The 13,696-nt window shown below is 43.9% G+C and overlaps 1 protein-coding gene across 1 annotated transcript in view; it reads right to left on the bottom strand.

The window, feature by feature from the left end:
• Positions 1-13,696, bottom strand: part of LOC100136306 (atrial natriuretic peptide receptor 1) — a 67,816-nt gene that overhangs the window by 32,533 nt on the left and 21,587 nt on the right. The window contains exons 3-4 of the mRNA XM_036971924.2: positions 1,088-1,275; positions 32-145 (exon numbers count right to left, since the gene is read on the bottom strand). Of these exons, the coding sequence (XP_036827819.1) occupies positions 32-145; positions 1,088-1,275 (302 nt within the window). The remainder of the gene's footprint in view (positions 1-31; positions 146-1,087; positions 1,276-13,696) is intronic.

The following is a 13,696-nucleotide window of genomic DNA, read 5'->3' as shown; positions in this document are numbered from 1 at the left end:
ACACACAAACACACAAACTTCAGCCTCTTACCAGTGAGTCCTCCACCGTAAAGTTGAACATTCTCTTGGCATCTGTCTTCAGGTCCCTCACAAAATCTTTATATTCAGGGTTCTGTGGTTCTCTATAGGTCAGGATTTTCACACTCTGAGACAGACACAAAGATTTTTTTTTATTGTGATTCATAAGATAAAGGTTTCACTGAATTATACAGAATCATACCATATGATGGGGTCAGAAAATCAGGTTATCAATTTCTGCTAATGAATGAATGAACCACAGGTGTGAGAAACACCATTTCTGTGGTAGAAATTAACAGTATGTTCCTCTTTCCCAGGCCTGTCGCTTTTATAAACATGCAACTGTTATTAGAGCCTAGTCGCTCTATTATATGTTGTCAATGTGACCAGTCATCCAGTACACATCCTCCAAAACATCTTATAACATTAATCAAACCATCTCATCTCCCATTCCTACCGTCTGTGTAGATACAGGTCCAACCTAATTCAAGCAGAAAACTAAGGTCTGAGAAGGCTAACGTGTAAAAACACAGCAGTGAGAGAAGTGTTCATACGTATGGGTTATGGCATTGGTTCCCAGACCATTAGGACCCACTTAAAATCTGTGTCAACCTAAGCCGAATTGACCACGACCCAGTAGTACCCAGTGTTGTGCACCACTGATGTACAGTATGTGCATCAGTTACATTTTCAAAACTCAGGCCCTATGTTTTGCTCTTTCAGGCTTTGTGAGATGAGACTGATATCAACACATTGATGGGATCTCACGAAACATATAGTTATGTTGCCTCTCTCCCCCTCGATGGAGAGTCTGTTACTCACTAGGGAATTGAGAAGAAAATTAAAGTACTTCACAGTGAGAGAATGGAAAATCAACAAGATTAGATTTGTCATCTCATCTGCCTGGCAGCACATTTAACAACAATGACAACCATGGGGAAACATAGGGACATCAAAATATGATTGCTTCAGGGCCTGCTGTGTAAGTCAGTGGAGAATACAGCAGATACCTGTTTCCAAGGTAATGATGGGAATGAGATGATACACTCGACTCTGATCCGAGGCTTACCTGGAAGGCCTCCTTGGCGACAAGGTCGTCTTGGTCCCCTCTGGCCCACGGTTGAGCATTCTGGGAGTCCAGGCTGTGTCCAAACATGTCAATGTAGAAGAAAACAAACTCCTCCTGAGGAAGGCCTGCCCGCCGGAAGTGAACCATCAGCTGCCTGAATGTGTCCGGAGAGCAACACACAAACACCACTACGGGGGCAGAGAGAGAGAGAAAGGGTTATAAAAGGGTTATAAAAAGAAGAGAGTAAAGACAATAGGAGTGTAATGAGTTATTGCACATATGGTCAAAAAAAAAAATGTCTTGCAAAATACACAACAACCCACAAAAATCCTGATTTTAAATTATAGACCTGTCTAATTAAGAATAATATTGTAAATGAATGCGAAATGTAACAAATTCTGAAGCAAAAGCATGTAAGGTAATACAGTGGGGCAAAAAAGTATTTAGTCAGCCACCAATTGTGCAAGTTCTCCTACTTATTAAAAAGATGAGAGAGGCCTGTAATTTTCATCATAGGTACACTTCAACTATGACAGACAAAACGAGAAAAAAATATATTAAAAAATCACATTGTAGGATTTTTTATGAATTTATTTGCAAATTATGGTGGAAAATAAGTATTTGGTCAATAACAAAAATGTATCTCAATACTTTGTTATTTACCCTTTGTTGGAAATGACAGAGGTCAAATGTTTTCTGTAAGTCTTCACAAGGTTTTCACACACTGTTGCTGGTATTTTGGCCCATTCCTCCATGCAGATCTCCTCTAGAGCAGTGATGTTTTGGGGCTGTTGCTGGGCAACACAGACTTTCAACTCCCTCCAAGATCTGGAGACTGGCTAGACCACTCCAGCACCTTGAAATGCTTCTTACGAAGCCACTCCTTCGTTGCCCGGGCGGTGTGTTTGGGATCATTGTCATGCTGAAAGACCCAGCCACGTTTCATCTTCAATGCCCTTGCTGATGGAAGGAGGTTTTCACTCAAAATCTCACGATACATGGCCCCATTCATTCTTTCCTTTACACGGATCAGTCGTCCTGGTCCCTTTGCAGAAAAACAGCCCCAAAGCATGATGTTTCCACCCCCATGCTTCACAGTAGGTATGGTGTTCTTTGGATGCAACTCAGCATTCATTGACCTCCAAACACGACGAGTTGAGTTTTTACCAAAAAGTTATATTTTGGTTTCATCTGACCATATGACATTCTCCCAATCTTCTTCTGGATCATCCAAATGCTCTCTAGCAAACTTCAGACGGGCCTGGACATGTACTGGCTTAAGCAGGGGGACACGTCTGGCACTGCAGGATTTGAGTCCCTGGCGGCGTAGTGTGTTACTGATGGTAGGCTTTGTTACTTTGGTCCCAGCTCTCTGCAGGTCATTCACTAGGTCCCCCCGTGTGGTTCTGGGATTTTTGCTCACCGTTCTTGTGATCATTTTGACCCCACGGGGTGAGATCTTGCGTGGAGCCCCAGATCGAGGGAGATTATCAGTGGCCTTGTATGTCTTCCATTTCCTAATAATTGCTCCCACAGTTGATTTCTTCAAACCAAGCTGCTTACCTATTGCAGATTCAGTCTTCCCAGCCTGGTGCAGGTCTACAATTTTGTTTCTGGTGTCCTTTGACAGCTCTTTGGTCTTGGCCATAGTGGAGCTTGGAGTGTGACTGTTTGAGGTTGTGGACAGGTGTCTTTTATACTGATAGACAGAGGAGCCTCTTAAAGAAGAAGTTACAGGTCTGTGAGAGCCAGAAATCTTGCTTGTTTGTAGGTGACCAAATACTTATTTTCCACCATAATGTGCAAATAAATTCATAAAAATATCGTACAATTTGATTTTCTGGATTGTTTTTCTCATTTTGTCTGTCATAATTGAAGTGTACCTATGATGAAGAGTGGGAGAACTTGCACAATTGGTGGCTGACTAAATACTTTTTGCCCCACTGTATGTCACTGTTCTTTCAAGTGTATTCAACAAGCATCCTAAAAAGCATCCTTTAACCAGAGCATATAGTTGTAGGATCTTGATTTGATCACTCTTTTGTTGAAGATAATTTTCCTGCGCAGCAGAAAACTTGTAGTGTATTCAAGGTATCAACTACTACACAAAAAATGTCCAATAATTATAATACACATAATAATTCACATTTCCTGTCGCTGCAGGGTTATTTGCCTGCTGTAGCAAACTGGATCAAATTAAGATCCTGCATCTGTAACAATGTGACAGGTCTTCAATGTAGTTCATCCTGCAGGCCAATGTTGTGTGAGCAGAATGAGAAAAGCAAAAACACATGTCTAGCTAAATTGATAAGGTTAAGAATCTCTTAATTGTATTTGAAATAATAACTCTGGTTAGCCTAGTCACACTTATCATCTAACAGCAGGAAAATAATCCGGTAGCAACAGGAAATGTTAATTATTATGTGGATTATAATTAATGGACATTTTTGTAGTCGATATATTTTTCGTAAAGGAAAATCAAGCCTGAAATTTCAAAGTGGAAATTACAAACTTTAGAATCCTTGTTAAAGCTCAAATACACTACAAGTTCAACATTTCCTGCAAAAGGGTGATCAAATTACGATCTTACATGATGAGAAAATAATACACTAAACGCTTCAAATAACTGAATACATTTTTAATTGGTGAATTTTAAACCAGCAGACACTGCAATCCTTGGGACCAGGAGTTGTGCACCAAGGGCTTATTGTGTCAACCACCCATTTATCAGACATCAATATCCTAATTGGATTGGCCCAGTACAATGAGAGCATAGATGGCCATCTATTTATTTTCCTTACACAACAACCACTGGCCACATGACATCCAGATAAACAGACAAACAAGACAGACCAACACCTAATAGGCACTTCAAATCACACTTTTTCAAAGACACACACACTTCTTCAAGACTGTTGGAAAAGCATTCCAGGTGAAGCTGGTTGAGAGAATGCCAAGTGTGCAAAGCTGTCATCAAGGCACATAAGGGCAACTTTGAAGAATCTCAAATATAAAATATATTTTGATTTGTTTAACACTTTTGTGGTTATTAAATTATTCCATATGTGCTATTTCATAGTTTGGATGTCTTCACTATTATTCTACAATGTAGAAAATAGTAAAAATAAACAAAAAACCTTGAATTAGTAGGCGTGTCCAAACTTTTGACTGGTATTGTATGTGAATTAGATATTTTTGTATTTCATTTTCAATAAGTTTGCTTAAATTTCACAAAACTTGTTCACTTTGTCATTATGGGGTATTTATTGTGTGTAGATGGGTGAGATATATATATTTTTTTATTCATTATAAATTCAGGCTTTAACACAACAAAATATGGAAAAAATCAAGGGGTATGAATACTTTCTGAAGGTACGGTAAATAGGGGTAATGAGAGAAAGGAAGGGGGACAGTCAATGTTAGCCCGCAAGCTAATTGTGCTGGGGTATAGTAGTGCCTGTGGCGGTGTGTCCAAGACAGTGATCTGAAACAGGGCTCTATTAGCTCTATGATCAGCTCTGCTCCCATCCAGAGGTTAACTGTCTCGGTCAGACCCTTCATTAGCCTGGGTAATTACTGCAGGCTGCCAAGTACCTGGCACTGCCATGGCAGCACACGGTAAGTGTGTGTGGATGTCAAACCGTGTTCAGCATTCTCTGTGCGCCATTGTGTTAGTTTTGCCTGGTCCAAAAACAACCCTTAATAAGCTCTATATCCCATAAGCTGGTTGTGTTGCTGTGATCCTATGTGGCCTGTTCTAGTACAGGTAGGTCTAGGCTTATCTAGTCTAATCTATTCTAACTTGTCAAAGTGTATTGTGTTCTGGGCTGGTCAGGTCTGATGGGTTATTGTGTTATGGTCTACTTAGAGTCTTGTCCAATGACGGACTGGCTATCTGGAGCACTGGGAGTTTTCCCGGTGGGCTGCTTGATAATTGGGGCCGATGCAAATCAAAATATAAATAACCCCAACCCCCACTTAAATAAAAATAACCAAGTGCTCTGTGTCTGACTGGCCCAGGCGAGTGGGCTGCCGGCCCACTGCAGTTGGGTATTACATCTGTCAGCCTCTCTCTCCCAGCCAATTACTTTTGGTCCAGTCCATTCTAACTTTACCTGAGCCCCGCCCCTTTCCCATCTCTGTTAAGTGGTGACATTTGGATAAATAGTGCAGTGGAGCAAGATGGCCAAACAAAAAGAGAAAAACGTAAAGGTGGTGCTAAAAAGTGGAGAGAGAAGAGGTTCCTTGAAGTTCCTTGAGGCTGATGCAGCCAAATGTTTTAAAATAACAAATTATTAATTTGGCGCCGTTACCAGTCAATCATCTCAGCCTAGTGAGCCTGAAGGCACTGGCAGCAGAGAAAAGAGAGAGCAGCCCATTGAGCCTAGCGATACCAGTTCAACTGTTAGTCAAGGTTGGCAGCTGAAGCGGTAAAACAGAAGACAATAGGGATAAGATAAGCAATGTTTGGGTTTCGATAGTTGGCTATTTAGCTATATCGGATGCCTCTTGTTGAAACAAGCGCTCGTCAATGTCACTTTTCGTGAACTGACCAATCACAGCCTGGATGGGGCGGGACATTAAAAAAAGGTTGAAAAAAAAAAGGTGCAACTAAAAACTTTCAAAACATTGAACTCATTGATATGCATGAATGGTTAAGATTATTGACAAGTTAGTACTTTTTAAATTTTTTTTATTACCTTTCGGTCAGACCCTTCAAGTCACAATTGGATGGGGCGGGACATTAAAAAAAGGTTGAAAAAAAAAAGGTGCAACTAAAAACTTTCAAAACATTGAACTCATTGATATGCATGAATGCTTAAGATTATTGACAACTGTATTGTACTTTAAAAAAAAAAAGTATTACCTTTCAGTCAGACCCTTCAAGTCAGTTAAGAACAATTCTTAATTTCAATAACTGCCTGTTCAGGGGCAGAATGACAGATTACCTTGTCAGCTTGGGGATTTGAACTTGCAACCTTTCGGTTACTAGCCCAACACTCTAACCACTAGGCTACCCTGCCGCCCCAAACAAATTAGAGACTAACCACCAATGAAATGTAGATCATTTTTCTTGCACAAGGATTCAATGATGGAACAAAACCTACAAAAATTATAAATATTGGTTGTGTATTTCTTAAATTGCTGTATTGTCCAATTGGAATTAATATTATACTAGTGGTATATAGTATACTATTACATGAAATTATGAATATACTAACATTATGTAATTAATATTAATATTATACTAACATTATACTATTATATCAACATTATACTTTTTATTTAACATTAAAATATTATACTAATATACTAATTTATACTAATTACTCATCCAGGTTGAGGATAGTCCATCTGCAGTGGACAGATGTAGATTGAGCCAGAGCCAGGATGCCACTGCCACCCCAATTTTGGATTATTTTAAGAGGCCGTCAGGGGACCTACAGTGCCTTGCGAAAGTATTCGCCCCCCTTGAACTTTGCGACCTTTTGCCACATTTCAGGCTTCAAACATAAAGATATAAAACTGTATTTTTTTGTGAAGAATCAACAACAAGTGGGACACAATCATGAAGTGGAACGACATTTATTGGATATTTCAAACTTTTTTAACAAAACAAAAACTGAACAATTGGGCGTGCAAAATTATTCAGCCCCTTTACATTCAGTGCAGCAAACTCTCTCCAGAAGTTCAGTGATGATCTCTGAATGATCCAATGTTGACCTAAATGACTAATGATGATAAATACAATCCACCTGTGTGTAATCAAGTCTCCGTATAAATGCACCTGCACTGTGATAGTCTCAGAGGTCCGTTAAAAACGCAGAGAGCATCATGAAGAACAAGGAACACACCAGGCAGGTCCGAGATACTGTTGTGAAGAAGTTTAAAGCCGGATTTGGATACAAAATATTTCCCAAGCTTTAAACATCCCAAGGAGCACTGTGCAAGCGATAATATTGAAATGGAAGGAGTATCAGACCACTGCAAATCTACCAAGACCTGGCCGTCCCTCTAAACGTTCAGCTCATACAAGGAGAAGACTGATCAGAGATGCAGCCAAGAGGCCCATGATCACTCTAGATGAACTGCAGAGATCTACAGCTGAGGTGGGAGACTCTGTCCATAGGACAACAATCAGTCGTATATTGCACAAATCTGGCCTTTATGGAAGAGTGGCAAGAAGAAAGCCATTTCTTAAAGATATCCATAAAAAGTGTTGTTTAAAGTTTGCCACAAGCCACCTGGGAGACACACCAAACATGTGGAAGAAGGTGCTCTGTTCAGATGAAACCAAAATTGAACTTTTTGGCAACAATGCAAAACGTTATGTTTGGCGTAAAAGCAACACAGCTGAACACACCATCCCCACTGTCAAACATGGTGGTGGCAGCATCATGGTTTGTGCCTTCAGCAGGGACAGGGAAGATGGTTAAAATTGATGGGAAGATGGATGGAGCCAAATACAGGACCATTCTGGAAGAAAACCTGATGGAGTCTGCAAAAGACCTGAGACTGGGACGGAGATTTGTCTTCCAACAAGACAATGATCCAAAACATAAAGCAAAATCTACAATGGAATGGTTCAAAAATAAACATATCCAGGTGTTAGAATGGCCAAGTCAAAGTCCAGACCTGAATCCAATCGAGAATCTGTGGAAAGAACTGAAAACTGCTGTTCACAAATGCTCTCCATCCAACCTCACTGAGCTCGAGCTGTTTTGCAAGGAGGAATGTGAAAAAAATTCAGTCTCTCGGTGTGAAAAACTGATAGAGACATACCCCAAGCAAATTACAGCTGTAATCGCAGCAAAAGGTGGCGCTACAAAGTATTAACTTAAGGGGGCTGAATAATTTTGCACGCCCAATTTTTCAGTTTTTGATTTGTTAAAAAAGTTTGAAATATCCAATAAATGTCGTTCCACTTCATGATTGTGTCCCACTTGTTGTTGATTCTTCACAAAAAAAGACAGTTTTATATCTTTATGTTTGAAGCCTGAAATGTGGCAAAAGGTCGCAAAGTTCAAGGGGGCCGAGTACTTTCGCAAGGCACTGTAGATATGTTTTTTAGTTTCCACCCCCAACAAAAGTGTGAAAAGTCTGTGGTGCAGAAGGTTTTCTTTTGTAAAGATGGGATCAACTGGAAGTGGCTGTCATACAGTGAAGAGAACCATGCTTTATTCTGCTTAATTTGTATGGCATTTGCAAAGCCCTTTCATGAATGGAATGTCAGACTGGAAGCATATCCATCAGAGAGAGAAAGAGCATTATGCATAGAGATTATGCTGAGGCCAACTTTCTATGGTCCTCCAAAGGTAACATTGAGAGACTGTTCATCGGCAGTCAGATGTCTTCTCATAGAGAGCAAGTGAACAGAAGAGGGCAAATGCTAGAGCGCATTATAGATGTTGTTAAAGTCCTAGGCAAGAGGGATCTGAGCTACAGAGGCATGCAGTCTGAAGCAGCTTATACGCTAGATGACAGCAGCATTGACCATGGCAACTTTTTAGAGATGATCATTCGGCTGAGAAAGTACGACATGTGTATGAAAGAGCATCTCACTGCCTGCATAGAGAAAAGCAAAACACTGCATGAGTCTGGGTCAAGAGGGGGCAGAGACTCTCTAATCACTCTACTGTCAAAGACTACCATCGATAACGTCATTACCACCATCCAACACACAATGCAGGCCACCATAGTAAGTGAAATCCAGGAAGCTGGCATGTTTTCAGTCCATATTGACACTACGCAGGACATTACAACACAAGATCAATGCTCTGTCATAGTCAGATATGTGACAAACTTCATCCAAGAGAGTCTTGTGGCTGTGGTGAAATGTGAGGCATCCACTGGACAATACTTTGTCCAGGTACTGAGTGAAGTACTGGAAAACATGAAGCTTGACATCAGCAAGTGCATTGGAAATTCCACTGATGGAGCCTCCAGTATGCAAGGCCAGTATAAAGGCTTCTCTGCCTTGCTCTCTGAAAAGTCCACCAATCAAGTGCATGTGTGGTGCTTTGCACACATTTTGAACCTTGTTTTGGCAGGCAGAACAGAGTGTCTTGGCAAGTGGGTCACTTTTTTCTCTCGTTAACAACATAGCTGTGTTCTTCCGTGAATCCTACCAGAGGATGAACATTTGGTGCGAAGGAGAGCAAGGATTGGAGATACACACTGGTGGGATAAAGACAGTGCCTTAAAGAAGGTCTTTGGAGGTTTTGGAAATCCAGATGAGGGACTCTATGTTGATGTCCTTCTCACTTTTTCAACCATACAAAATCAGAAAAACATCAACACTACTGCACGTGTCACGGCACAAGGATACATTGAGGGGTTGCTGAAGTATGAAACAATACTTACAGCTCAGATATTTCTCAGAATATTTCAGGTCACCTCATCAGTCTCAAAACATCTTCAAACAAGTGGACATTGTGTCTGCGCATCGTATGTGTCATGCCCTGATCTGTTTCACCTGTCCTTGTGCTTGTCTCCACCCCCTCCAGGTGTCGCTTATCATCCCCGGTGTATTTATCCCTGTGTTTCCTGTCTCTCTGTGCCAGTTCCTTTTGGAAGGGCTTCGTTCCCTGACGGAACGCCTACAAGGGTTTCTACACCTGTTTCTACATGTGCTTCTACACCTGCATTGCTTGCTGTTTGGAGTTTTAGGCGGGGTTTCTGTACAGCACTTTGTGACATCAGCGGATGTAAGAAGGGCTTTATAAATACATTTAATTGATTGATTGATTGGTTTAAGGCAATAATGGATCAAATTCATGAAGCAGCTCATAGGCAGCACGCCACATCTGAGACCTCCCAACCACCCAGTAACCGTTCAACTAGTTGTGGATTGGTTCAATCTACCCCGGCTCCCCGAGAACCTCGCTTACCTCCCCCGGAGCATTATGCAGGTGATCCTGGTACCCGCCGGGCATTCCTTTCCCAGTGCTCCCTCATTTTCGAACTCCAGCCCTCTTCGTTCATGTCAGACCGATCGAAGATAGCGTATTTAATCACGCTAATGTCCGGAAGGGCGCTCTCCTGGGCGACGGCTGTGTGGGAGGAGCAATTCGCTGTGTGCCATAGCCTGGAGAAATTTAAGGCAGAGATGAGGAAGGTTTTTCATTCTCCGGTGCCTGGGAGGGAGGCGGCTTGAAAACTACTGCAGGTATGTCAGAACTCCTGCAGTGTGGCAGACTACGCATTAGATTTTCGCACATTGGCTGCCGAGACTTCCTGGAATCCGGAGGCTCTGTTCGACACCTTCCTCCACGGACTGTCGGAGGGGATAAAGGATGAGCTCGCAGTTTGGGAAATACCACTGGACCTTGATTCCCTCATCCGCTTTTCGAGTAGGATTGATGGGCACCTATGAGAACTCCGGTGTGAGAGGAGGTCGGGCCTCGGGAACACTCGTTCATCTGTTGATGCTGGCACACGCCCTAAGGAATCTGGAAATCCCCGAAGTGTGTATTTCCGAGGAGAGACGAAAACACCAGAGGTTCCTCGAGAATCATCGGCGACGGGTGAGTTGGATACTCTAGAGCCCATGCAACTGGGAAGAGCTAGATTATCGGTTGGGAAACGCTCGCGTAGGCTGAGTTCTAACTGTTGTCTGTATTGTGGAGGTGTGGGACATTATATAGTCACCTACCCTGTTAAGAAACCATTTTCTCTAGTGGGTACAAGTACTGGGAGTCCCCTAATTCCCATTACCCATACACCATTTTTTGTGATTCTGCTGTGGGGAGACCAGTCTAAGACCAGTCTAACCCGTATCTGAATGGGCACTGTGCTATGGGTGACTCTTCCAATTGAGCAATGACTCTGGTGCTGATGAAAGTCTTATGGATGCTACCATGGCTTCTGAATTAGGTATTCCCACTCAAACTCAATCTGTCCCCATGGATGCAAGGGCACTGGACGGTCCCTCAATTAGAAGAGTAACCCATAGCACAGTGCCCGTTCAGATACGGATTTCAGGAAACCACAGTGAGACCATACAGTTCCTCCTCATCAATTCAGCACATGTTCCTGTTGTTCTGTGATTTTCTTGGCTCCAAAAACACAACCCTGTTATTGACTGGACCACGAGCTCCATCCTGGGTTGGAGCCCATTTTGTCATTCCCATTGTCTTAAAGCGGCACAGCCGTCCCCGAGAAGTCCTCCTCAGGGCATAAGCAAAGCCTCGGATGTCTCTGCCGTTCCCACTGAGTACCATGACCTCCTGGAGGTATTTAGTAAGGCACGTGCTACTTCTCTTCTGGTCGGCTATATTCTCTATCCGGGCCAGAGACCAAGGCCATGGAGGAGTACATTGAGGATTCTCTGGCTACTGGAGTCATCCGTCCGTCTGCATCTCCTGCCGGTGTAGGGTTTTTCTTTGTGGAGAAGAAGGACAAGACCCTGCATCCATGCATTGACTACCGGGGTCTTAATGATGACTCCTCTCTTCAGCTTTCGAACCTCTCCAGGGGGCCACCATTTTTTACAAGCTGGACCTTCGGAATGCCTACCACCTGGTTGGGATACGCGAAGGACATGAGTGGAAGACAGCATTTAACACAGCCAGTGGACATTATGAGTACCAGGTCATGCCGTTTGGACTCACCAACGCCCCCGCCGTCTTCCAGGCCCTGGTCAATGTGCTCCGGGACATGCAAAATTGTTTTGTGTTCGTCTACCTTGACGACATCATGTTTTTTTCCCGATCTGCCCAAGAACACGTTCTCCATGTCAGACACGTCCTTCAGTGCCTCCTGGAGAACCAGTTGTTAGTGAAAGCCAGGAAGTTTGAGTTACACCGCTCTACAATCTCCTTTCTGGGATATGTCATCGCTGGTGGAAATGTCCAAATGGACCAAGAAAAGTTGAAAGCTGTGGTAGATTGGCCTCAACCTACGTCCAGAGTGCAGTTACAATGTTTCCTGGGGTTCACTAACTTCTACCACAGTTTAATTCGGGGCTACAGCACCCTGGCGGCCTCCCTCCCTGCACTCACCTCTCCCAAAGTACCATTCACATGGTCGCCAGCTGTTGACAGAACCTTTGTGGACCCGAAGCATTGGACCCGAAGCACACAGCACCCATCCTCGTCCATCCGGACATGTCCCATCAATTTGTGGTGGAGGTTGATGCTTCTGATGTTGGAGTGGGGGCCATCCTATCCCAACGATCTGCCCAGGACCAAAAGCTTCACCCCTGTGCCTTCCTGTCCCATCGTCTCAATCCTGCAGAAAGGAACTACGACGTAGGCAACTGAGAACTTCTGGCGGTCAAGATGGCGCTGGAAGAGTGGAGGCACTCGCTGGAAGGAGCAGAACAGCCATTTTTGGTTTGGACCTACCATAAAAATGTGGAATATCTCCATACAGCCAAGCGCCTTAACTCAAAGCAGGCCCGATGTGCTTTGTTATTAATAAGATTCAACTTCACCATTTTCTACTGCCCAATGTCCAAAAATGTGAAGCCTGACTCCCTCTCCCACCTATACAGTTCCTCTGCCACACCCTCAGTCTCCGAAACCACTCTCCCTACCTCATGCCTTGTCGCTTCTGTGGGTTGGGGTATGGAAACCTTGGTTCGCAAGGCACAACGTTCCCAGCCTGAACCTGAAGGGAGCCCGGCTAACCGGTTGTTTGTCCCAGACTCAGTCTGGTCCCGGGTCCTGGAATGGGCTAATTCCTCCAGGCTGACCTGTCATCCAGGTGCCTGTCGAACCCTAGCCTTCCTCCGACAATGTTTCTGGTGGCCCACAATGGTTCCTGACGTCTCTGCCTTTGTCGCCGCATTCACTGTGTGTGCTAAGAACAAGACTCCACGGCAAGCTCCTTCTGGCCTCCTTCAGCCACTACCTGTTCCTCATCATCCCTGGTCCCATATCTCTCTGGACTTTGTCACTGGGCTTCTTCCGTCTGATGGCAACACCGTCATTTTTACGGTAGTGTATTGCTTCTCCAAGGCCACCCATTTCATCCCTCTCCCCAAACTACCCTCTGCCAAGGAGACGGCCCAGCTCATGGTGCAGCACGTCTTCCGGGTCCATGGACTCCAGGTGGACATTGTCTCCGACCAGGGCCCTCAGTTCTCGTCTCAGTTCTGGAAGGCGTTCCCTAATCTAAAGGCCAGTCAGAGCGAGCTAACCAGGACCTGGAAATCACCCTAAGATGCCTGGTTTCAACAAACCCCACTACCTGAGTATGCCCCGAACACCATTCCCTGTTCAGCCACGGGACTTCCCAGAGCAAGAGCAGGAAGTCAACATATCCTCGGCCCAGATGTTCGTCCACTGCTGTCGATGTACCTGGAGAAGAGCTCGGGCAGCACTTCTCAAGACCAATTCCAGGTATGGTCAACAAGCGGATCACTGCGGGACTCCAGCTCCTCGCTACCGCATTGGGCAGGGGGTATGGCTTTCCACACGACCTGCCTCTTCGGGTGGAGTCCCGCAGACTGCCCCTCCGTTTCATTGGTCCTTTTCCCATCTCTAGAGTCCTTAGTCCCACTGCTGTCCGTCTCTTGTTATCCCTGTACCCTCCGTATTCACCCTACTGCCCATGTATCTAGGATTAAGCCTGTGCCTCACAGCCCTTTGTTTTCTGTCTCCA

Source organism: Oncorhynchus mykiss, chromosome 3 (assembly GCF_057628025.1).
Source record: "Oncorhynchus mykiss isolate SJ-2025 chromosome 3, ASM5762802v1, whole genome shotgun sequence".
NCBI lineage: Eukaryota > Metazoa > Chordata > Actinopteri > Salmoniformes > Salmonidae > Oncorhynchus > Oncorhynchus mykiss.
This window is presented reverse-complemented; position numbering and strand designations above follow the sequence as displayed.